Here is a 25,301-nt window from a genome sequence, read left to right on the forward strand (position 1 = left end):
GGAAGACAGGAAGGCTCACCTGAGCTGGAGGGTTTATGGTCAGAAAAATAACGTTCATCGAGATATTTTGCGACGTCACTTTCTTCACCCGCTTCACGGCAAGTAAAGCCTCGCCGTGGCGCGATCCATAATTTCCAAAAGCTCATACGCAGGGCAGGAGGATTGGGAAGGCTCAGCCTCAGCTTCTTTGCCCTCCTCAGACATTTCCTGCTTTTGCTGGGCTGATCCCAGCAGAGCACTGGCCCCTGAATCAGACAATGTTAATGAAATAACATCATCCTCCAGCGGCTCACTCTCGTGCACAGCCGACGATCGCGAAAGGGAAACCCCCCTTCAAACTCATCGGCCAGATCCACCTGCGATCCCCACGAGCTCATTCCCTTCTGTGCCTCAGCAGCGGCGGGTCGTGAATCGCGGGAAGCAGACGGCTGCCCCTCTTTCCTCGAAAAAAACAGACAAACGAGAGCGGAGCTTTTTCCCTTGGAAAAAACGCTCGCAGTGCACGCCGATTGCCCCCTCGGAGGCATCGCGTGCGTGCTCTTCGCCCAAACAAATAACGCATAGATCGTGTGTGTCATCAGATGTTAAACAACGTCAACACGGATGCACACATCCGTAAATGCTTTGCTAGTGCTCGCCATAATGAGATGAATAGAGATCGCTCTTACCACAGAAATGCACGCTTCAAACAAAACAGTCAATGAAGACGAAGAAGAGAATGATGTGTGCTCCCGGCGCCTATTTATTCTATGGTCGCACCGGTAGTTACGTCATGGCTGTCGCCGGCCAACGAGTTGGTGTTTTTTCAATGTATGCTTCAGACACGGGTCACAACGAGGCGTCCCCATAGCGACCCCTAGAGGACGCAGTTCGAAGTTCCCATGAAAGGGAACTCTGCTTCTAACCACAGGTTGAGAGCTGTAGCTCCAACCACACAAATTTACGATGCTGTTTACGAATGTTTGCTGGAACTATGATTACGTAAAACAGCAAATTGTACAACTATGTTGGTAACGTCCGAATTTGTGTCCATTGTTAGCTAATACTAACAAGAAACTCTGCTTATAACCACAGGTCGAGACGTAGTTCCAACCACAAAGCTTTGTGATGCTGTTTGCGAATTTTCTTTGGAACTATGGTTTCTGAAACAGCAAATTGTAGAACTATGTTGGTAACAACCAAATTTGCGATTATAGTTAGCTAGTACTAACAAGAAACTGTGCTTCTAATAACAGGACAAGAGCTGTAGTTCCAACCACACAACTTTACGATGCTGTTTACGAATGTTCTGTTTACAGTTTATGAAAACTGTTTACGATGCTGTTTACGACTATGGCTTCTGAAACAGCAAATTATAGAAATATGTTGGAAACTACTGAATTTGCGATTGTATACAAATAGAGCTGTAGCTCCAACAACACAGCTTTGCGACACTTTTTGCGAGTATTCATTGGAACTATAGTTTTTGTAACACATAATAATTTAGTATGGTAGTAATGATGGAAGTTGTGACCATAGTTAGATAATACTAACAAGAAAATATGCTTCTAACCAGAGGTCAAACTAGTTCCAACCACACAGCTTTGCGATGCTGTTTGCGACTGTTTGTTAGAACTATGATTTTGGGAAATAGCAAATCATGGAACTATATGGATAACAACCAAACTTTTGACCATAGTTGGCTAACAGTGCTTTTGGGAAACTCACCCCAGGCTGAATTATTGGCAGATGTTTGGTCAGTTGAAGACTGTTGTCAGTTTACCGGCTGGTAATCTTGAAAGCTTGTATGAAATCATACAAAATTTTAAACCTTGTAAACGAATAATAAGCATTTTTTTGTTTGTTTTTGAATACATTTTACAAAATGTGTTGAACATTTTCCAACCATTTCTAGATATCACATTGCCATTGACCAATTAAAAAAGAAAAAAATATATTATTGACCTCTAGTTAATATATCAAGACTTAAATTTGCACATCCGCACTCTCTGATTATAATGGATTGAGGTGATTGTCTCTCATTGGCTCAGTTTGGCATGTGTTGTGATATACTGCAATCGCTAGCCAGTCTATCTTGTGCATGGCAGATAAATTGTCTGGTTTATAAGCTCAGTGTTTCTGGCTGACCTTCTGCTGAATGTCAGTTTGCATCTGGGTTTATTTATCTGATTGTCCACCAGAACTGGCCAGTCGCCCAGTAAAAGGTGCTGATTTAGAGATGCTATTGCCTCTCTCCTGTCTCTGTTGTCCCTCTTAGCGCCAGACAGTACCTCAGGTGTTATTTCCAAGACAATCGAGATCTGTTTGCAGAAAGAGGGCAACAGTTTCGGCTTTGTTATGCGAGGTGAGTTTGGGTTTGTTGCCACTCATTTTATTTGATTCGTTTTTGCAATATTCCTAAAATCAAATGGTTGCAGATTTAACTACAGACTACAGCATTTTAAATATGTGTTATAATACAGGTGGATCCCATGAGGACTGGCACAGATCTCGTCCTTTGGTGGTCACACACGTCCGACCTGGTGGACCTGCTGACAGGTAATGCATAACTCAAAATGAAGCATTTTAAATTTCTGCAAAAACCTCTTTTCTTTTTTGTCACTCATGCCATTTTGTACAATGACTTGTTGTCTGTGATTTATTTAATCATCAAAAGTGTCCACTAATAGAGGAGTCAACAAGATAAATTGAGTAGTATTTGGCAGGTCATGTGATCTCAAAATGGCCACCATCACGAGGGGCTACCCCTCTGATGTAGAATAAATGAGCTTTTAAAACTTATTTGCCAATTAACTTGCACTGGATATGTTAGCTTAGTATGCTAATTGATTAGCATGCCAACTGCAGGTAATGGAGGACATAATGTTAGCTTAGCTGGCTAATTGATTAGCATGCTTACCGAAAACATAACCTCATTTTGTTGGTGTTAAACTCTGCTTTTAACAAACAACATGTATAAGGAACACAGTTCTTGTTGCAGTCATCTTCCATGTTTGGAGCATCAAGAACACACTATTTGCATTTTATCCAAATCCAGAAAGTAGGCCAGAGATTTCCCTCTCAGCTTAGATGGCTAGCTATTATTCTTGGTTTTAGGATTCTCCGTGCCTCTCTTACCAACCACTTTTCCCTACTTATATCAGCATCACACAACCTGCCAAAAGAGAAAAATAAATAAACATGTGTCTGGAGAGAGAACATCTTCAATAAAACCCCTTTGATGTTAGAGACAAAGGCTGCCTTCATTGATGGGTGGAAATTGTATACATTGTCTTTCCTGAAGGCCCCTAGACGTTTCATGAAGAAAATATAGTGCTTTAATGTTGCCTTAAAAAATACCAAAAATTTATCCTGTATGATGGATGAAGTGAGATTGTTGTTTAATGTAGTGGACTAAATGCACAAACATATTTTGAAAGCTTAAATATATTAATTCAAAATTATTTACAAAGTTACTCTATAAAAAGGTAACATTTTACAAAAAAAGTTGAATTTGTTAAAATTAGTTAACTGCTTAGTTAACATGAACTAACAATGTACTATCAAAATACTTTTACTAAAATACATTTATTAATAATAATGTTTACATTTTACATTTGCTAAAACGTTTAAGTTAAAAAGTTGTAATTTTAACATACGTTAGTGCAATGTAAACTAGCTTTAACATTTTTACTTACATTAACAAAGGGTAATACATACTGTAAAAATGTATTGCTCATTGTTAGTTCATGTTTGTTAAAGGATTATCTAATGCTAACAAATGAGACCTTATTGTAAAATGTTACTGAAATGGTAGTGTAAATTCTATTGAAAATATATCTGTAATTTTGTCATAAAAAATGTGGTTTTCCAATTTTTACTAGATTTAGTCACATTTATATAGAAAATTTTGAAAAAATAAAAGGTCGTTAAGATTTTTAAAAATGTTTTTGAAAGAAGTTTAAATTTTTGAAATGTAAAGAAATTTAAATATTTAAAAAAAGTAATTTATTCCTGTGATGGAAAAGCTGAATTTTAGGAACCGTTATTAAAGAAACATTTCTTATTATCACAGTAGAAAACAGCTGTTCTGTTTAATATTTTTGTGGAAACTAAAATAATTTTCAGGATTCTTTAATGAATAGAAAATTCTGTCTTTATAGTCACTTTTGATCAATTTAATGAAGCATTTCTGAATAAAAGTATTAATTTAATAAATCTTACTGACCCCAAACTATTGAACGATATTGTACGTTATACATTTAATTGATAATAAAATGGGACTGTTCCGCATGTGTTCTTGTGCAGGGAAGGGACCCTAAAAGCAGGCGATCGGATCTTAAGTGTGGATGGTGTGCTTTTAAACAGTGCCACTCTAAGCGATGCTCTTACAGTACTGACTCAGTGTGGCCAGGAGGCCCTGTTCCAGATCGAGTATGATGTCTCCATCATGGGTGAGTTACTTCAGTTGCACTTGTTTCATGTGTTGACAGAATTAAAATTCCACATGTTCCAGTGGATTAACATGCCACTTGTTTTGTATGTTGCACTTTGAAAGGAAATGATGAATTAACCCTCATAATGCCTTCTAAACCTGTATACAGTTTTCACATTCTAGGTCTGTTGATATCTGAAGAATCGTTATTTTATAAAACAGTCCTTAATGTTTTTTTTTAACCATACTGCATCTGATCAATGACTTCAAATTAATGAGTGAAAGTGAAAAAAAATCAGTTTTGACTGTTACATCTTATTAACATATTATTACCATGCTATTACTGCATTTACCCTTTTTTATTAAATACAAAATGAGAAATTATTTAACTACACATGAACCACACACACACACACACACACACACACACACACACACAAAAAAGAAAAATATGCAAAATGCTTATGTTTTCAGTGTTGAGAAATTTTATTTAAATATATCATTGTACGGTATGTATTTCATAAGAACATATGCTCTGAGAATTACCCGTATTAATTCTATTGGAATGAATGGAATTAAATTCCTTTGAATTTATAACTCATAATTGATTGAAAACAGCCCAAATTTTATATATATATATATATATATATAAGCACATAAATATTACTCTGAAAAGTTTTCAGACAAAATAAATTTACTTGACTTTACTTGGAAAAAAAAAACATGATCAAGTTTTCATGCTGCAATAGTTCGTCTAAAGCCTTTACATTCATGTTTATCAGCAAGGCTAAATATATTTTATAAAGTTTTTTGACATTGAGTAACTCCATAGATAATTTTACAAAAAGTATTTTTGACACTAAAGGTATTCCATACATACCCGGCTAATACCCAAGTAAAATAGTCTAAAAATTCTGAAAATAAATAAGTAAATAAAATAAGTAAGTAAGTGTATTTTGAGGGTCTTTTACAAAGCATTTACAAAGTTTTGGTTTCCTTAATGAAAACTTTTTTTTTTTTATGTATCTTTTCTGGCTCAAAATGTACCCAAATGTATAATATGGGGTAATCAAATTACTTAAGGATTTATAGAGTGCTTGTCCATTTGTAGACATTCTCCAGAAACACAGCACTTCTCTCCAGAGATCTCTGCTCTGTTTAGCCATCTACACTGTTTCGTCTGGATGAACAGCAGGTTGTTGACCTTCAAGAGAGGAGAAACAACTCTCACGCATCTCAAGCATTTTACCGATGCTGTTAAGCTAATTTATGCTAGCCACAATTAGCATAACGCCCACTGTTGTTCTCCTTGTAGAGTTAACGAGGTCGTATCCTAGAAAATAGAGGTTTAAAATAAACTTTTGATGCTCACAACTTCCAAAAAGACTCTTTATTGAATGTAAGCTGCAGAAAGGATCCATTTAGAAATCACAGCGTAACAATGCTATGCTTGTCTGTCCTTATCACCTGCCCTCAGACTCGATGACAAACGCTTCAGGTCCTCTGCTGGTGGAGATTGCCAAGGCGCCCGGAGCCAGTCTGGGAATCACTCTGACCACTGCCATGCACAGGAACAAACAGGCCATCGTCATCGACAAGATCAAGCCCGCCAGTGTGGTGGACAGGTATACACTCAATGAGCCTCTTTCATCAAACACCAGCACAGTAAACAGTGAAATTGTGAAACAACAATTTTCTTACACAAACTGCTTGGAAAAACAACCAAAATTGCTTATTTCATGAAAAACAACACAAATCATCGAGCAGTTTCATAGGATTTCTGCAAAAAACTATGTTTTGTCACTGATGCCATTTTGTAAAATGACTTTGTCATCTACAATAATGGAAATGTATGTTAAACTGTTTATTGTGTACAAAAATAATTTACTTAATTTAGTTTCTTAATTTTTTTGTAAAACAAAACCTATGTAAATGGTTTTACTACTTACCTAAATTAAATTTTAAATTTAAATTTTAGTAAAACCATGGTTTGCGAAACCATTTTCCCAAAAAAAATGTCAAACCCTATCTAAATTGTTCACAAAGCTAATATTATGTACATTTTTTTTATTTAGTATTTTATTTTCATGTGAATTTATCTTTATCTATTTTTTTATGTAAATTGTTTGTTACACCATTCTTCTGCAAATTATATTCTTTTTTTCCTAAATTATCCATGGCCATTTTTACAGAAATGTTTGTAAATCTTCCTGCACAAGTTATTCATAAAAACAATTATTACATAAAGGATTTTATATTTGTAAAACGATTTTTGCACAACTGATTTGATTTTTATAGAAGTGCATCGTAAACAAACTATTTTTGAATAAATGCATTGCTTTTAATGTACAGAAAATTGTTTGTAAAAGCATTCTTGCACAAATTATTTTTTTGCACAAATTGTTCACAAAACCATTTTTTATAAAGAATTTGATTTTCCTATTACATAAACTGTTTGAAATAATTTTTTTTTACCCAAACAACTTTTTTACTTTTCACATACTGTAAATTTGTTTGTAAAATCCTTCTTCCGGAAATTATGTTCTGTTAAAAAATATTTTTCACAAAACCATGTGAAGGATGTTATTTTAAAGGGGAAAAAAACAAAACATTGTTTTACAAATTACTTGATTCCATCTTTCGATTCTTACGTAACGATTTTACGACCCGTTTCCACAGAGATTCTTCATAGTCATTAACTGCACAAAGTCACATTTACATTGATCAACTGTTGAATACAGTTGAACTTAAATCCCTCAGAAATATGTAATTTTAATCAATGTAATTTTAATCTGTTATAGTTAAGATGTGTGTGTTTTTTTTTTTTGTGAATATGCATTTTATATATTCTTGTTTCTATTACATTTTAAATACCACATGAACCATAATTCGCCATATAACTTTGTTTTTCCATACATTTCACAAATTTCTGAGGGACATAGAGCATTCAAATTCATTATTAGGGTAATTTGGGTGAGTTTTGATGTTATTGATGTCCCACATTTATGACAGTTCTAGCAGTTCTCTATTTGCGTCTCAGGTCTGGAGCGTTACACGTGGGTGATCATATCCTGTCTATAGACGGCACCAGCACAGAGCACTGCTCCGTCCTGGAGGCCACGCAGCTGCTGGCCAGCACTACTGCTTTAAGTAAGAAATATATTATATACATATTAAATACTATTTAATTAAATGTTATTAAAAAATATATATATTTATTTAAAAAATACTATGAACCAGTGTTAATTTCGTTGACGAATAATTTTCGTCATAATTTTGGTCAACAACGTAATCAGTGGAAGTGTAATGTGTCAGAACTCATAAGAATTACAGTGACAACCAGTGTTAATTTCGTCGACGAATAATTTTCGTCAACGACATTTTTTTCATCGATGAAAACGAGAACTGGCGGGACATAAGCTAACATACACTTGCTGCACATCGCATAAAACGTTCAAAAATGTCAATATGTGAGAGTAAGAGAAGAGCAACAACGCCGTTTGCACTGCACTCTTCCGTTACTTTATCTTTTTATTTGGTGCGTCAATCTGTTAAGTTACTTAGTATAGGAAATTATGGAAGGCTTTGAGCCGAAAAGTTTGTGTCTTTTTCCATTAGTAATACGTAGAAATGCACACAAATTGATGTTGAATTGTCCGTTTTGATGAGTATTCACGTAAACACAGTTGATTATGTCTTAAGTGAACGTAAACAGTAGGGAGAACATGTATCAGTGCATTGCATCCATTGCATCTGTGCATTCGGTTTTAAAGGGATAGGAGCCTAATTTAGTTGACTGAATCACTTTCAGAGCCCTAAAGATTAATCTAAATTTATTTATATAAATAAATATGTCTGCATGAAAGAATCAAGAATATGGTTAACACGTTGTTATAAAGAATGCATAATTAGTATATATAACCATTGGTATTTCATTCTGTAAATAAATGTATAAAGGATCTTTGATTGTTAACGTCAGTTTATGTTGCGGCCTTACCCAAGACAGGGTCGTAACAGAAAAGAAGACCATGTTTTTGTTCTTTATGAGAAGTGGTTTTATTTAATTTTAACATAAAGGCATGTTGTGTGTCACTGCAGTTAAATCATGATAAAACCTTAAAATCATGGAAATGGAAATTTTAGAGAAATGCTTAATAAATGGATTACACTGTAACTAAAACCACTGGATTTTAGCCAACTAAATTTACTGTAGATTTATTCGACTAAAATCTTATGATATTTAGTCGACTAAAACTAGACGAAAACTAAAAACAATTCAGATGACTACATAAAACTAAATAGCATTTTAGTCAAAAGTCTATTACTAAAACTAAGTCAAAAGATGAACATCTAAGAAACTTTCATCCAAATCATGGCCAGTTGTAAAATATGTCATGTGGTACAACTGCCTAATAAACCATAATTATATTTATCAATTAATAATTAATGATATTTTAAAATAATGATTAAGATCTTTATATGTTTTCAAGGTGTAAAAAAAAAAAAAAAACGTTTTACTGTTTACTTGTTGGTTACATGACAGTATTTTAAGAGTCAATTCATTTTTTGAGAATTGTTTTTTATATAAAAATATAGTAGAAAATATTACATAATGTTAGAAGATAATGATTAAGATCACATGTATTCATGGTGTAAATAATTGTATCACATTTTTACTTGATGGTTACACCATATTATATTTTAAGAGTCATTTCAATTCATTGTTGAACATTTGTTGATCTTGGTACATGCACTTAAATTTTTTTTATTTAATTATTATTACTTTTTTATGAATCTTAAAAACCAGTATTATTTCACTGCAAATAAGTAAGTAAATAAATGAATGAATAAATAAAATAATAATAATAATAATAATGATAATAAATTATAATCAATAGGGCTGCCCCCTAATAGTCGACTAATCGTTAGTCGACCAGAAGAGGCTTGGTCGACCAAAATTGTATTAGTCGCAGAATTTTTTTTTTTAAATAATAATCCACAGTCGAAATCATGCAGTAAGTGACGGACAAATCATTAATGGTTAGTCTCTTGGTAATAGAGTACATCAGGCAGGGCATCCAAAAGCTCTCCTATCTTTCATCAACCTCAAATATGGCTTATCATCTGAAATATGTAAGTATTACCAACTTTACATTACCGCTCAATCTAATGTTAACCTAGAGAAATGTGAGCTATTCTGTGTCTGTGCGGAGTGTGGAAGCTGAACAGTAGCGTGGAGGCGCCGGTGCGCTCACTTGCTCTTAAAATATGCTGTCATTTTTGGTCATACAGATAAGAGTAATACATCTTTCAAATCTGTAAAGACTCTACGTTTATTTGTGTGCACAATAACAACAAAACGCGATTTTGTAAAATAATGAAAGCAAACAGTATGCGCTTTCTACCATCTCGGTCTCTGCGAACTTGAGCACGGAACTCGGTGTATGTATGAAATATATCTATAGAGAGTGAAATGTCTACTTTCAAATGAACCAATTCAAATGGAAAACACATATTCTCAGATTATGTAATCCATATGAAACAAGGCGGGCGTTATGATGCAGACCCATCTGAAAACGAAACCCCGTCATATTCTGATGAAGTTGAACTCGAAGAAAATTAAGTGAACCCCTGGCCATATTTATGCTCTATTATGCAGTGTAAGCTGTGTTTGCCTAGGGAGACCAAACTAGCAGCTTATAAAATATCGACATCAACCCTTCGCAAGCATGCATAGGTAAGGTAAATACTTGCATCGTGGCATTGGTGGTTAAAATGACAGTGACAGTTTAGCAGTTTAGCTTTGACAGTTTAGCAAAAGGTTTTGCACAAATTAGCCAAAAAGACAGTGGTGCAGGGTGTGCGATATATATCGTCTGCGAGAATATCGTAATTGTTGTTTTAACGATGTGCGATTTGACATTATCAGTATTTTGCCAAAAACAAAACAAAACAATCCTACTGAGTGCCGTGAAGTCTAGACTAGAGCGCACGCATTTAGAGTGCGTTCTTTCACTGCGTGATTCAGTCTGCTAAAATGCATTAAGAATTATCACAAAATTGGAGATATAGGGGAAGAAAATTTATATATTTATATCATTTCATATAGTAAATCAATATCACACGAAGAGTGCCGTTTTTTCCTCCAAAAATCAGCATGATTACATATAGATTTTTTTTACAACAGTTTAATAAACACGGTTCAATCGCAATGACTAACTTATTAACAGTGACTTGGTGCCACCTGCTGGTGGTTTTAATTTCACATTTAAACTATCTTTTGATTTTATTTTTTTTTTATAATTTCAAATGAGTATTCAGCATTTTATGTCTTATATATCAAAACATTATTTCTGCATTTGTATCTGCAGGTTAAATGCATTCATGTCCTGCATTAAACAGTGTGTAAATACATCTAAATGCCACTTCCGATGAAGCTTCTGTGTTTCCTCTGCATTGAAAAGATGAATTTTGTTGATACTGATTTAATTTGCCTGGTAACAGCCCAAATGTCTTATTATTCTAAATAACTGATTCCTTTAATTAAAAACAGCTAGTTTGAGATTTATAGGCCTATACCCAGTGGTGTCAAACTCAGTTTCTGGAGGGCCGCAGCCCTGCAGAGGTTTGTTCCAACCCTGTTCCAACACTCATACCATGTAGTTTTCAAAAAGGACCTGATTATCTGGATCAGGTGTTTAGAATTGGAGCTAAACTCTGCAGGGATGTGGCCCTCCAGGAGCTTACTTGTACTTAAGTAAAATTTCATTAATGTAATGGTACTTTTACTTGAGTAGAATATTTTCATACTATTTCCACCTCTGGCTGTAGCAAGCTTTATGCATGTACTTGAGCACTTATTAGGCTATGTAGGCAATTAAAGGCTCAGTACAAAGATTTAAACGGTTTATTAATAAATGACGATTAGTCTACTAATGCTTAAAATGAGTGACTACTAGTCGACCAGACAAATCCTTAGTTGAGGGCAGCCCTAATAATCGATAAGTGAGTTTATTCTTAAAACAAGAGCATCTATATATAAGGGTGGGTAAGAAAATTAAACCTGTTTTCCCTTTGAATTAAGATTAATGAGAGTCCAAACAGCTGATTAAAACATCACAGTAATCCACAAGTAATCCACTCCAGTCCATCAATTAATGGAGTTTTTATGAAGTGAAATGCTGTGTGTTTGTAAAACATCCATCCAAGACTATAATTTCTGGCCAAAATATGAGGTATAATCCATAATAACGCTTCATCCAGTGATTAAGTCCATCCCCAGTTGTCCTCTCACATCAAAATTCACCCAAAAATTTTTTTTAGAGCTGTTTTGAACTGTTTTCGCTTGTAAACCATGCTTGATCTGTGCATATTTCACTCCTAATTCAGTCAAAATGACTTTTCGTCTTGAGGAAGCAATATTATGGATTATGAAGTAGAAATTGAAGTTAAAACGACGGAATGATGTTTTTTTCTTACTAACGTGCATCTTTTCACTTTAGAAGATGATAATTGATGGACTGGAGTGAATTACTTGTAGATTATTGTGATGTTTTTATCAGCTGTTTGGACTCTCATTCTGACGGCACCCATTCACTGCAGAGCATCCATTGTTGAGCAAGTGGTGTAATGCTATATTCCTCCAAAATCTGTTCTGACGCAGAATTAAACTCATCTGCATCTTAAAATGGTCTGAGGGTGAGTACATTTTCAGCAAATTTTCATTTTTGGGATTTTATATTGCACATCCCACTTTGGATAGAACACAGAATCTAACCAATAGCATATTATCATTAGCTATGTTTCCATCATCCTGTTTTTATGCACATTTTGAAGTATCGCATCAGAAACGAGAACAACATCCAAAAACATCCAAAAAAAAAGAACAAATCCTTTAATTCGCAAAAAAAAGTTTTTTTATGATTGTTTTTTTAGATGGTTTTTCACTTGTGTGATAAAAGGTTAACGCGAATAATGGTAGATATGCAAAATATTTCTGTATAATGCTTATTTCCAAATGTTTTATCTGATATTCCAATTTTGCACTTAAGTTAAATTAGTAGCTTTGGATGGAAATCTTATGTTCTTTTTGATTTAAGGGAATGTAGGGGGAGGGTGCCATTTTCGTTTGTAATTCTTGTTTTCTCCTGGTTATGGGCAGACAGGAAGAGAGGGAAGTTTTTGTGTATTTTATTATCTTTCTCTAGGTAATTTATAAATATCCTTGGGTTAGTTAGTTTGGTTTTGTTTGTTGTTTTGGCCTAGCTCTCCCCTGAAGTCTTTGTTCCCTATATGTTCGTTAATACTTCCTTTGAGATTTATTGTTTCTGTTTACCTTTTTCTTATCTTTTCAAATTAAAAGAGATTAATTTGAATTGCTGTTTGTGTTGACTCTGGGTCAGGAGGTTGGATTGCCCTGGTTCTTTCTCCAAGGTTCTTTTTTTTCTTTAGATGTTTTTCTTTATCTTTTTTTGTTACTGGCTCCCCAGCCCTAGATGGGAAGTTATGTAACACCAGCTATTGAGCATATAAACATTCTCTATAGTTGCACGACTTCATGGATGCACTCAATGACTGGGCAACTCCAATTATAGAAGACATTGAAACTTCAGATGGTTGTTTTTACGTTGACTTTGAAGTTCTTGCTATTTCTGGTTCTGCAATCATCCAGAACCCTAGATGCCCATTAATTTCCATCTAGTCCAATTTTTGCCCCACTTCTGCCACCATGTTCACCAAAGCTTTAAACCCGACAAGATGGCCTCTTGAATTCCATGCATTGCTCGCATACATCGTAAACAGAGTTTATGATGCCATTAAAGCCCTGATGCCCAGATTTTTGGGCACAGGAACAAACGTCCCTAATGGATACGGACAAGTAAAGTAGTTTAGTTATTCAGCATCTGAGCTGTCCTGCCGAAAAATCGCATGGCACTATATAGGTCATTCCCTGCCGTGCTGAGAACCCGAGAGAGGAGGTGGAAGGCTGTAATGATGGAAAAACATATTTGCGAGTGTGAACTTTCAGCCCCGGCAGGACTTCAATCAAGAATTGACACCCACTCGCGGAGCCGTGTCAATAATACATAGAAACTTCACCCAGGAAATAAATGGGAGTTTGATATTTTGCCATATGACTCCTACATTTTCGATTCAGATTTTATATATGCAAATGTTGTAGCTGACCTTGTTAGGGAAAGAAAAGAAAGTACATCTGGTAACAAGCTTATTTGGGATTGCCATCTTTGAGATCTGGGGATTTAAAGTGAGGAAGAATAGAATATGTACATTTTAATATATTTGCATATTTGGTAGACACTTTTATCCAAAGCAACACTGATATTACATTACACAAGTTTAAAGTTAGCAGTCCGATTTGCGCTTGCCATTTATTGTTTGCATTATGACCTGAAAAACAAAATGTGCCAATTTCTTAGAAATGTAATATCTGTATTCAAAATGGCTTTATATGGTTTTGAAAAACAACAAAAAGTTTACATTTAATGACTTTTTAAAAATAATTTTACTACACCACCTTTTAAAGTGCACACGTTTTTTAATATGTTTCAAGGAAAAATAGTTTTTTTGTAACCCATGACCTGAAGTGACTTTGCCTTTTGATACAGAAATCAATGTATAATATTTTAATAGATTTATTTACCTCTCTATGACATAGTTACCTGTTTTATAGAAAGTATGAAAAATAATGATGCAATTATGTGATATAATCACAATTACAAGAAATAACTTTTTACAAGAAAAGATGCAATTATGAGAAATAATTGCAGCATTATTCTGAAAATAATGAGAAATGAAGTCACAGGTAGAAAATATTCACAGTTACAAGAAATAATGTTGCAATTATGAGAAATAATTTTGCAATCATAAAATATAGTTGCAATTACAACAATAAGGTTATAATTATGAGATATAGTTGCAATTATGAGAAATAAAGTCTCATTTATGAGAAATTAAGTCACAATTACAAGATACTGTATCCAAAATTACAATAAATTAATTTACAGTTATAACAACTGCAGCATTATTTCTCATGATTAAGACTTTGTTTCTCATAATTGCGACTTTATGAGAAATGCCACAGAAATCTCTATGACATAATTTCCTGTTTATATTTTTCCAAACTTTTATGATATTTTGGCTAAATTTAATTGCATACATGTTTATATATATATATATATATATATATATGTATATATATATATTTGTATACAAATATTTGTAATATTTTATTAGAATTTCTATAGCTCAAACAGTAGAGCATGTGTTTTTTTAAATAATAAAATAATAGTAATACAAGGTTATGTCGTTTTACTTTCAAAGTCATTCTATGTAGGAAATGCATTTTTTAAATGTATTTCTGAATACATTAATAGTTTTATGTCACTGACCCATGTTGCACATCCCACTTTGGATGGAACACGGCAAGATGGTAGTCCAGGTTTTTTCAGATTATTTATTTATATAGTATGTGTGTATTCTGCAATACAGAATTAAACTACATACAATTTATTACCAAATTAGCCCAAACCACTGCTAATAACCTTAGCGTCAGTCACCTGCTGGTTCAGTTCGTGTTTTAGATAAATAACGTGGTCTTAAAAAAGCAGTATTGTAATCTCCTTACTCAAATTAAGCTCCCGTCACATCAGCCTGTGTGGGAGACTTTACCGTCATCGTTCCTGGTGTTCCCAATTCCTACATCAAGAGACAGAGTTGTGTTTCTTAGAGCCATAGCAGATGAGCTTAGCATAAGCCACAAGGAAAAGAGATTTAGCACTCAAACGTTAGAAGATGCCTCATTGGTGCTCAGACGAACAGATAGTAGTATTTAACCTGGCTTGTGAAAATCTGTCTGAAAGTGGCATTTCTTAACGTCTTGTCACATTCTGTGTGGCAAAAAAATGCAAACATAATGCTAATAGAATGCTAATATGTGCAGAAGTTTAAAGGTTTGTTTAGTAATGTACCAAAGATTAAAGAAGTAGTGAGTAGACTTTATTAAAACCTTAAAGTGTAACCACACACTCGGGTAAAGCTAAGCTACGTTAAAGCTAAGTTGTTGAATGTTATATTACTTAGTTAGGGCGTTTCACATTAGTAATACTCTGCTGGAAAATCCCAAGTTGGTCCTGAAATTTGGAACATGGCAGCTGGTTTGTTGATGGTCTAAACAGGTAAACCACCTTGGACCATCAACCAACCAGCTGCCAGCTAGACAGGCGTAAGATTGGCCGTTTTTGGAAAGTGGTAGCTGGTCAACCAGCTAATGACCAACTTGGACCAGCTAGAAACTAGCTACAAGCTTCAGGGTTTTCCAGCAAGGTAAAGAATTGCATCTGTCTTATATGCTAAGCTTGTTAGTTCCAGTAATAAGTTCAAACATCTTTATTATTGTCTGTAGAGACTTTGTGTTTTATGTATTTTTATGTATACAGTTTTATGTATTTTATAGAAATATATTTTTGATTCAGATAAGCAAATAAAAAGATTGTAAAATGAAAGATGATATATTAAAATAAGAATAGTCACACATTACAAAAAATTAAAATGCAGTTGTGAGAAATGACAATTATGTATGAGATCTAAAATCACAATTGTTAGATATAAAACCCGTAATTACGAGACATTAAGAGGTTGTTACGAGAATTGAGATTTAAATCATATTTAAATGAGATGTAGTCACAATTGAGAAATAATGTTGCAATTGTCATAAATAATGTTGTAATTATGAGATGGTTGTAATTATGAGAAATAATTTCAGAATTATGAGAAACCGTGTTGCAATTATGAGAAATAATGAAGTTATGAGATATAGTCGCTATTATGAGAAATGATGAGCAATGAGATAGTTGCAATTATGAGCATTATAAAATACTTAGTCGCAATTACAAGAAATATAACAGTTATAATAAAAACGCAATTACAATGAAAAAAAAACGAAATAAATAAAAAAACGAAATAAATACATTAATAATGAGAACAAAGCCACAGCTACAAGATACTGTAGTTGCAATTACATTAATTAAGAAATTAATTCACAGTTTCAATAAATTAAATAAAGTGGCAATTACAAGAAATGTAGTCACCGTTACAAAATAGTTGCAGTTACAAGAAATTATGTCACAATTATGAGATAGTTGCAATTAAGAGAAATAGTCTTATTTATGTGAAATGAAGCCACACTTACAAGATACTATAGTCGCAAAGATGTCATTATTACAAATAAAGTCAGCCACAAGATGAAGTTGCAATTACAGCAAATATAGTCACAGTTACAAAATAGTTGCAAATTACGAGAAAATAAATAAATAAAATTCCCAATTATGAGAAAAAAAACACCCAATTAAATGAATAAAAGTCTCAATTACAAGAAATTAGATATAAAATTACAGTTTTGTATTGCATTTGTGAGACAAAGTCTTATAATATTAAACCTATGTCTTGTTAATAATGTTGCAGTTCATGGTAATATTAATAGATTTCATATTTGTTTTTCTATTACTCTTGCATGATAAACAATTTTGACCTTGCATTGCGTCAACCCTTGATGTCCAGAATCTGCTTCCTGAAGCAAAACCAGTAGCGAACCACTGCCCTGTAATAAATTACTTGTTTCAAGTGTACTTGTTTAATTTATTAAATTAATTTTACTGTCTTTTAAATTCAGTCTTCTGCTCCTGTCAGACCTACTGCATTATGAGTGCTTGGAGATACAAATGAGAACAAGCACATACCCGCACACCGAGGCACTCAATTATACGGCCTGCCTCTAGCAGCAGGACTTCATTAGCCTGTTTGTTGATGAGCATCCTCATTGTTTTGCATGCACAATCATTTTCCACAGACCAGTATTAGAGACGGATATTATCACTCGAATGTGACTTCAACAGACCCCTATTTTCACTGTTTAAATGAGGACTAATGTGAACAATATAGAGAGAAGACCACATCGAGTGTGTGTGTGCATGTATTTTATATAAAAATGTATATGTATTTTGCATTTTGTTGATATTTATTCTGAGAATCATGTAATTAATATCTCAATTTAGTAATTAATTTTCTGTGTTTAGTGAAAGTTCAGAAAAGTGACCACCCGCACTGCTGGGACCCCTGTGTGAACTACTGCCATTCTCAACATCCTGGTCACTGTAAGACGTCGACATGGACCTCTGCTTCCAGTAACCCATCCAGCTCTCAGGATTACTGCAAATGTAACTACATTACATCATTTTTACACTATTACCATGCTTTATGAAGATGATTTGACTAGTTTTTTTATATATATATAGTTTTCATGACTGGGCATTTCACATCAGGGAGAAAATGTTCCTCATGTAGATTTTGTTCGTTTTTTAAGTTATATCTAGTCATTAAAATAAGGCTACGTCCACACGAATCCAGAGCTTTCCCTATCCAATCTTTTTTTTCCCCTCGTCTCAAGAAATATCTGCGTCCACACGAAACCACGAAACTGACACAAAACGATGTAGTATACATGCCAGACCAGTATGTGGCACTGTAATTACACTAAAAACACTAAACACTAACAGAGATACACTAAAAACGGAGAAGAAGACTTCAGAATATGCGCATAAACCTTGCGCGTGGTATACAAACGAACATGGAACAATACATTTATTAATATGTGTTAATGTTGGTTAATAAAAAGACAATCGTTCAGTGTTTGTTCATGTTTTTGTTTCTGTTACGTGACGCAGCGGTGTCTGACTAGGGGCGGGACGTGGGCTGATGACGTCATAGTTTCAGAAACTATACGGATTCGCTGTCCACACGAAAACGCAAGGGCGATGTTTTCAGATTTATCCAATCTGGGACCCGGTTTAAAATAATATCGGTTTCACTCTCCCAAAACACCGGATCCGTGTGGACGAAACACCTATACGATACAAAATTTATGCGTATACAGCTAAACGCGTCTCCATATCTGCGTCCACACGAAACCACGAAACTGACACAAAACGATGTAGTATACATGCCAGACCAGTATGTGGCGCTGTAATTACACTAAAAACACTAAACACTAACAGAGATACACTAAAAACGGAGAAGAAGACTTCAGAATATGCGCATAAACCTTGCGCGTGGTATACAAACGAACATGGAACAATACATTTATTAATATGTGTTAATGTTGGTTAATAAAAAGACAATCGTTCAGTGTTTGTTCATGTTTTTGTTTCTGTTACGTGACGCAGCGGTGTCTGACTAGGGGCGGGACGTGGGCTGATGACGTCATAGTTTCAGAAACTATACGGATTCGCTGTCCACACGAAAACGCAAGGGCGACGTTTTCAGATTTATCCAATCTGGGACCCGGTTTAAAATAATATCGGTTTCACTCTCCCAAAACACCGGATCCGTGTGGACGAAACACCTATACGATACAAAATTTATGCGTATACAGCTAATCGCGTCTCCGTGGGGACGGGGCCTAAGACTACGCATATTTGGGAGTTTTGCATGAGGACAAAAAGAGTTTTCCAAATTTCGCTTGTGTTCAAGTTGGTCATGCAAATTCGCACAAATATTGCAAACAATATTTAGTATTTTAAATATGACTCTACACAATTGGGAGTTTCGCATAAGTGAGAAAATTTTCCTCACATATTTTTTTCACATTGATAATGCAAATTTGCATACATTTCGCAGATGATATCATTTAAATGTCATTTAAATAGGAGTCTGCATGATTAGGAGTTTGGCATGAGGGCGAAAAAGTTTCCCTTGCAGATTTTGCCTGTGTTCAAGTTGGTCACACAAAATTTCATGGATGATACCCAGTCATTAAATAGCAGTCTGCACATTTTTTCATGTGAGGGCAAAATATTTTTTGCTTTGTAAATTGCACTTGTGTTTCCAGTTGGTCACACAAAATTTCACAGATGATATTAAGTCGTTCAAATAGGAGTTCGATTGAGAGTTTGACATGAGGGCAAAGAAGTTTCCCTTACAGATTTTTCTTGTGTTCAAGTTGGTATAGCGAATTCACACACAATTTTGTGAACGATTATATAGTCATTTAAATGGGAGTCTGCACAGTTGGGAGTTTCTCATTAAGGCAAAAAAAAGTTTCCTTCACAGATTTTGCTTGTGTAAAGTTTGTCACATAAATTTGCGTGAAATTTCATGGACAATATCCAGCCATTGCAAGTTTTGCATGAGGGCAAAAATCTCCTTGCAGATTTCGTTCATGTTCAAGTTGGTCACATAAATTTGCAATAAAATTAGAAAAAAATCTTAATTACAAAAAATGTTGCAATTATGAGAAATAAAATCCTCATCTAAAGACGCAGTTAGTCCACACAATTGAGAGTTCTGCATGAAAGTGGAAAAGTTCACCTCACAGATTTCTCTCGTGTTCAAGATGTTCACGCGAATTTACTGCACTGGCCAATAGAAAGATGCTTGGTTTGAATGTGGCTTCTTTATAACCTGTGCGTCATACATCACTACAGTATAATAAATATCACTAATATGATCCCACTTTTATTCTACGCTTTTTTAGCATTTTTTTAGCCTGGGTTTCCTGCACCAAAATGCCATTTTTACTGACCAAGTCCCATTTTCTTCAGATAATCTACCTCTCTAGTTGAAGTCATCCATCTTCATTTACATGTAAAATAGCATTACGTTAATATGGAATATTGTTCTTAACCCAGACATCCACCTACCAGCGGTTGCCTCCAAATCCAATATAACGTCCCCTTAAATAACAAATGCTTAGTGGATAGATCTGCAAAGACTAGCAAGGGACCAATAGAATATGGATCATTAACCTGCAGTGAGCCGCTCAGTCTCTTGGACCATTGCCATCTCTTTGATTTTAAGTTTTTAAATGCAGCTACACCACCTGACTTTCTCTCTCCTTTCCTCTGTTCTCTCTAGCGGTAGTCTGCACTAACTTCTCTCCTGGGTCCACAACCACATCAGGCATGACCAGCCAGGGTTCCAGCACGCTGCCCCGGGCCGCTCCTCCCATGAGCCCACGGAACTCCATGCTAAAGAGACGACAAAGGAAAAAAGAGCACAAAAGCTCCTGTAGGTGACTGGATGGGTTTTCTGTTTGACATGGTCTAAAAGCAAATTATTACATTTCATGACATCTCATAAGTGACTGATTTGTAAACCTCTACATGCTGTAAGCAGCTTTTAAATAGCTTCTCATGAAGTGACTCTACCTAACTAATTTCGGTAGAGTTAGATGTTAGCTTGTTACTAAGCTAAAGACACAATGCTCTAATGGCGCATTAAATGAAGTTCCAAACCTAGGTTTGGGAGGAGCCTAATCAGTCCTGTCAATCATCATTACAAGAGTTTATAAGCAGCAATCATTGCTCCATCCCAGTGACAATTCTTCCAGCATTCTTCCACCTCCCTATCTCTCCTCTATCTCTGTTATTCTCCCTCTGTGTAGTACCACAATGGGGGGTTGAACTCAGTGCTCAAGCCGAGTCTTGAGCAATCCCCGAGCAAACATGTTAGGTAGGGTGACCATACGTGCCATTTTCCCATGACGCGTCCTGGCCAGGATTTCTATATTGCCTAAAATATCTAGGTTTTGGCTTTGTTTGCATGTGCAGACCGATCGGTGTATGACATCAAAATACCATACAGACGGTTCCTTATGTTTTCAAAATGCTCTCGAGGTATTTTGATGTCATACACCGATCGGTCTGCACACGCAAACAAAGCCAAAACCTAGATATTTTAGGCAATATAGAAATCCTGGCCAGGACGCGTCCTGGGAAAATGGCACGTATGGTCACCCTATGTTAGGTGTTAGCATGTTTGCTAAGCTAAGAACACAGTGTAGACACTTTTATACAATACATAGCACAAACAAATATTGGGTAAATCATTTATTTTTAATTAGGCTGAACTGTTTTTACCTATTGCTTGACATATTTTAGTTACCTTTGTAGTTAGATGTTAGCGTGTTGCTAAGCTAACAACTCCACACTCTAAGCATTGTTAAAACAGATGTATTGGGTAAATAGTCTTTTTATTGGATTGAGCTATTTGTATTTATTTACAGGGTTAGATGACAGAGACAGCAACACATAGCACATACACATCTATTTTTATCTATCAGTTAAACTTTTAGTAGAGTTGGATGTTAGCATGTTACTAAGCTAACAACACAATACCCTTAGCCCTATCACAAAAACACAGTGAGCACAAATACTGAGTAAATAGTCTACTTTTTATTAAATTGATTTTATTAGTTTTTATCTATCATAACGTTTCACGTTCACATTTTTATATAGGTTTTGAAAAAAAAGTTTCACTTTTAGGGGCCATTCACACAGAATTTGTTTGACCATTGCCCTCCCATCTTGTGTCTTTTGCAGCATCTCACACATGATGTGGAGTTCAAAACAAACAAACAAAAAACACATTCTTTGTGAACAGCCCCTTAATTTTGTATACATTTATGATATTTCTGTGGTGATTTTTCTCTCCGTTTAGCTGTGTCTTTAGCCTCAAGTTCTGTGGGCCCTGGTGGTCAGATCGTCCACACCGAGTCCAGTGAGGTCACTCTGAGAGGAGACCCTCTAAATGGGTTTGGGGTTCAGCTGCAAGGTGGAATATTTGCGACAGAGACCCTCTCTGCACCCCCTCTTATCCGCTTCATAGAACCGGACAGCTCGGCCGAAAGGTACGTCCCAAATGTTAACTCAACCATGTACACAAAACACAGCCATCCATGCTCACTCAAGCACATATAAACACTATAAGGTGCCACAATGGACAGAGATTCCATTGAAAATGCATGCAGATCTTGTAACGATATCAGAATTTTTTAAATTTATGCCTTATGACAGAGTCAGCGTACACTGACTTGGAGAGAGACACTTGAAAATGATCAAGCTGGATGTGATACTACCTCTGAATTTGGGTCAACACTCAGCAGGAAACTCAAACTGCAAAAAATCACTCCTTTTATCAGTGATGTTTAAGAAAGAGACTTTAATTTTTAATTTAAGAGGTTGAAATGTGTCTTTGTCACACTTTGTGCTCTTAAAGAGAGGGGAATGTTTAGGAAGGGTCTCCAAAACTAAACTCAGTCTGCTGGAAAGACAAATGAAAAAAAAAGAATCTCTTTAACATCTCAAATGCTTTTTCCTAGACAGCAATGAGATTAAATGGAGAGCAGATGGATCCTAATTTGGGTCTCATGCATCTCAGATTTTTTTTTTCCTGAGAAAAAGCCACCAGTAATCTCACGTCACATCTAGAGTTTCACAAGAGCTCTCAATAATGTCTCAAAGTGCACTTGCCAAGATACCAAAGATTTCAATCAAAAGTCAAAAATCTCAATACGAACGCCAACATTTCTGGTCAAATTCTTCAGAGACCAAATTATCTGCCCTATGCTATCCACATTCATTTTATAGCTCTAAACCTTTACTGTATGTCAACAGTCTCTTTTGAGTTTCTTTTTATTTGACCAAATGACTTTAAGGAGAAACATCTAGTTGATACTAATTTTTTATAACATTTTGCTTACTATAGCGTTAAACTTTTTTGTCAAAAATGGTCTCGTTTTTGTCTCTCTTTTTTGGGAGAATTGTAGAAGAAACACCTGAAACTAAGTTGTCACGTCAGTTGCTTTGCTAACTTTTGCTAACATTTGGTTGTACAGCTCTAACGGTCTCATTTGGGTCTCGTTTTCTGTCCAAAATGAAAGTTGATACAAAAGTGCTACATCAGCTGTTTGGCGAACTTTGTTAAAAAAATTTTTTTAACTATAGCTCTAAACTCTTACTGTATGTCCACAATTTTCTCATGGGTCTTTTTGTATTTGTCCGAAGAAATTGTAGGAAAATAAATTACTACAAAGGTGCCATTTCAGCTGTTTTGCTAACATTTGGCTAGCATTTTGCTAACTATAGCTCTTCTTACTGTATGTCAACAGCTGTCTCATGGGTCTCTTTTTATTTCAGATTCTTTTTATTTTTATCTTAAACATCTGAGACTAAGTTGATACAATCACACACTCTTTCCAAAGACATGCCAGCAAACCCAACAAAAACAAAAGCCTTAATGGAGCCAAACTCAACATTTTACTGTATTTGCTGCCACTGGATGAGACCCTAAATTGACTTTCCGTAATTATGTTCAGATTTGTAATTGTCCGTTTCTGTTTGTTTTTGTAGCTCAGTGCGTGAGTCATTCCTGGTGTGAGATTGTTGTTGCATGAAGCGAGTGATCTGATATGTGTTGTACTGTGGCGGTGTGTGACATTTGTGGTGTTTGGGCTGGAAGTCATTGCATGTCAGGTCAGTTTTTCTCTTTCAAACACACATGGTTTCCCACAGTGACACTGGGCTTGCATATTGAAACATGAGAAAACAATACACTTACTGTAAATCATGCATTTGTGTTGTTGTGTTTGATAAAAATCAACTTCTAAAATTGACATCAGTTTTCAGTCAGACTTTTGACTATTGGCATGAAGTCTGGTCCACTTTGCACATTATTTTGGCCAGGAACCGGCCACTTAAAAGGATTGTTCATCTGAAAATGAAAATTATGTCGTCATTTATGAATGTTGGTAACCAAACTGTTGATGATAGCTATTGGCTAAGAAATACTATGGAAGTCAATGGCTACTGTCAACTGTTTGGTTACCAACATTCTTCAAAATATCTTCTGAAAAAATAAATTCATACAGGTGTGAAACAGCTTGAGGGTGAGTAAATGATGACAATTTTCATTTTTGCCGGAACTATCCATTTAAGGGGTGTTTGGACTGACAGTGATTTAGTCGCTGGAGGAAGGGAACATGAAATGAGCTTTTTAGTCCTTCTGTCTTGTTTTGATTGGCAGGTGTGGGCTTCTCCAGGTTGGAGACAGAGTCTTATCCATCAACGGAATTCCTACAGAAGATGGAACGCTGGAAGAGGCCAATCAGCTGCTCCGGGATGCTGCTCTGGCCAATAAGGTCACGCTAGAGATTGAGTTTGATGTGGCAGGTTAGTGAGGTTTCACGTTCACCACCATGATCTTAAAACAGGAATTGCTGTTCCTAAGACATGAATTTGTCACTTTATTTTCTGTTTTTATTAGTATTTAATTAAAAATCAGTTGCAATCGTGTTTGTACTTGATCATAATGTTGTTTTTGTTGTATGGCCAGAATCTGTTGTGCCTAGCAGTGGAACATTCCATGTGAAGCTGCAGAAGAAACGAGGAGTGGAACTTGGCATCACAATCAGTGGTAAGACCTCGTTATTAATTTGCAGTGGCTTAGTTTTGACGTCAAGGGTCTGGGGATCCTCTTTATTTAGTTTGGTCAACATTGCAACATATTTTGGTAAGAACTGCCCACTTAGATGAGAAAAGAAAAAAAACTTATCTACTCAGGCATCACAACTTTTGGTTATCTTTCTCACAATAACCTGCAAATGACTTTGACTTTGCAAATGACTTTTTTTGTTTTGTTTTTTGCTAATAAATTGAATGTTAACATCTGCACTTGCCACCATCACACATGTAATGTTTCCTGGCGATTTTGGATAATAATCTGATTCATTAATCATAACTATAACCAAGCAATAGTTTGTGGTAATAGGTTAAAGGTATGCAAGATAATCTTGTATTATTGTAATATTTACTTAAAAATAATCAAAAATAAAACTGTTCAAAGTTAAACCAAGTCACTTTGATGCTACTTTGTTTTAATAATAATAATAATAATAATAATAATAATAATAATAATAATAATAATAATAATAATAATAATAATAATAATAATAATAATAATAATAATAATAATAATAATAATAATAATAATAATAATAATAATAATAATAATAATAATAATAATAATAATAATAATA

General features: G+C 34.9%; 1 protein-coding gene across 1 annotated transcript in view; it reads left to right on the top strand.

Moving 5' to 3' along the window:
* Positions 1-2,216: 2,216 nt before the first annotated feature.
* LOC107681602 (glutamate receptor-interacting protein 2-like) overlaps positions 2,217-25,301 on the top strand; it is a gene marked incomplete at both ends in the record, with an annotated part of 27,059 nt that continues 3,974 nt past the window's right edge. The window contains 10 exons of the mRNA XM_016477911.1: positions 2,217-2,344; positions 2,463-2,538; positions 4,288-4,433; positions 5,892-6,039; positions 7,455-7,564; positions 17,506-17,646; positions 20,342-20,494; positions 21,926-22,115; positions 24,290-24,435; positions 24,599-24,679. Coding sequence (XP_016333397.1) covers positions 2,217-2,344; positions 2,463-2,538; positions 4,288-4,433; positions 5,892-6,039; positions 7,455-7,564; positions 17,506-17,646; positions 20,342-20,494; positions 21,926-22,115; positions 24,290-24,435; positions 24,599-24,679 — 1,319 coding nt within the window. The remainder of the gene's footprint in view (positions 2,345-2,462; positions 2,539-4,287; positions 4,434-5,891; positions 6,040-7,454; positions 7,565-17,505; positions 17,647-20,341; positions 20,495-21,925; positions 22,116-24,289; positions 24,436-24,598; positions 24,680-25,301) is intronic.

The sequence above is a fragment of the Sinocyclocheilus anshuiensis genome, unplaced genomic scaffold, assembly GCF_001515605.1.
Source record: "Sinocyclocheilus anshuiensis isolate Anshui unplaced genomic scaffold, SAMN03320099.WGS_v1.1 scaffold9537, whole genome shotgun sequence".
Lineage (NCBI taxonomy): Eukaryota > Metazoa > Chordata > Actinopteri > Cypriniformes > Cyprinidae > Sinocyclocheilus > Sinocyclocheilus anshuiensis.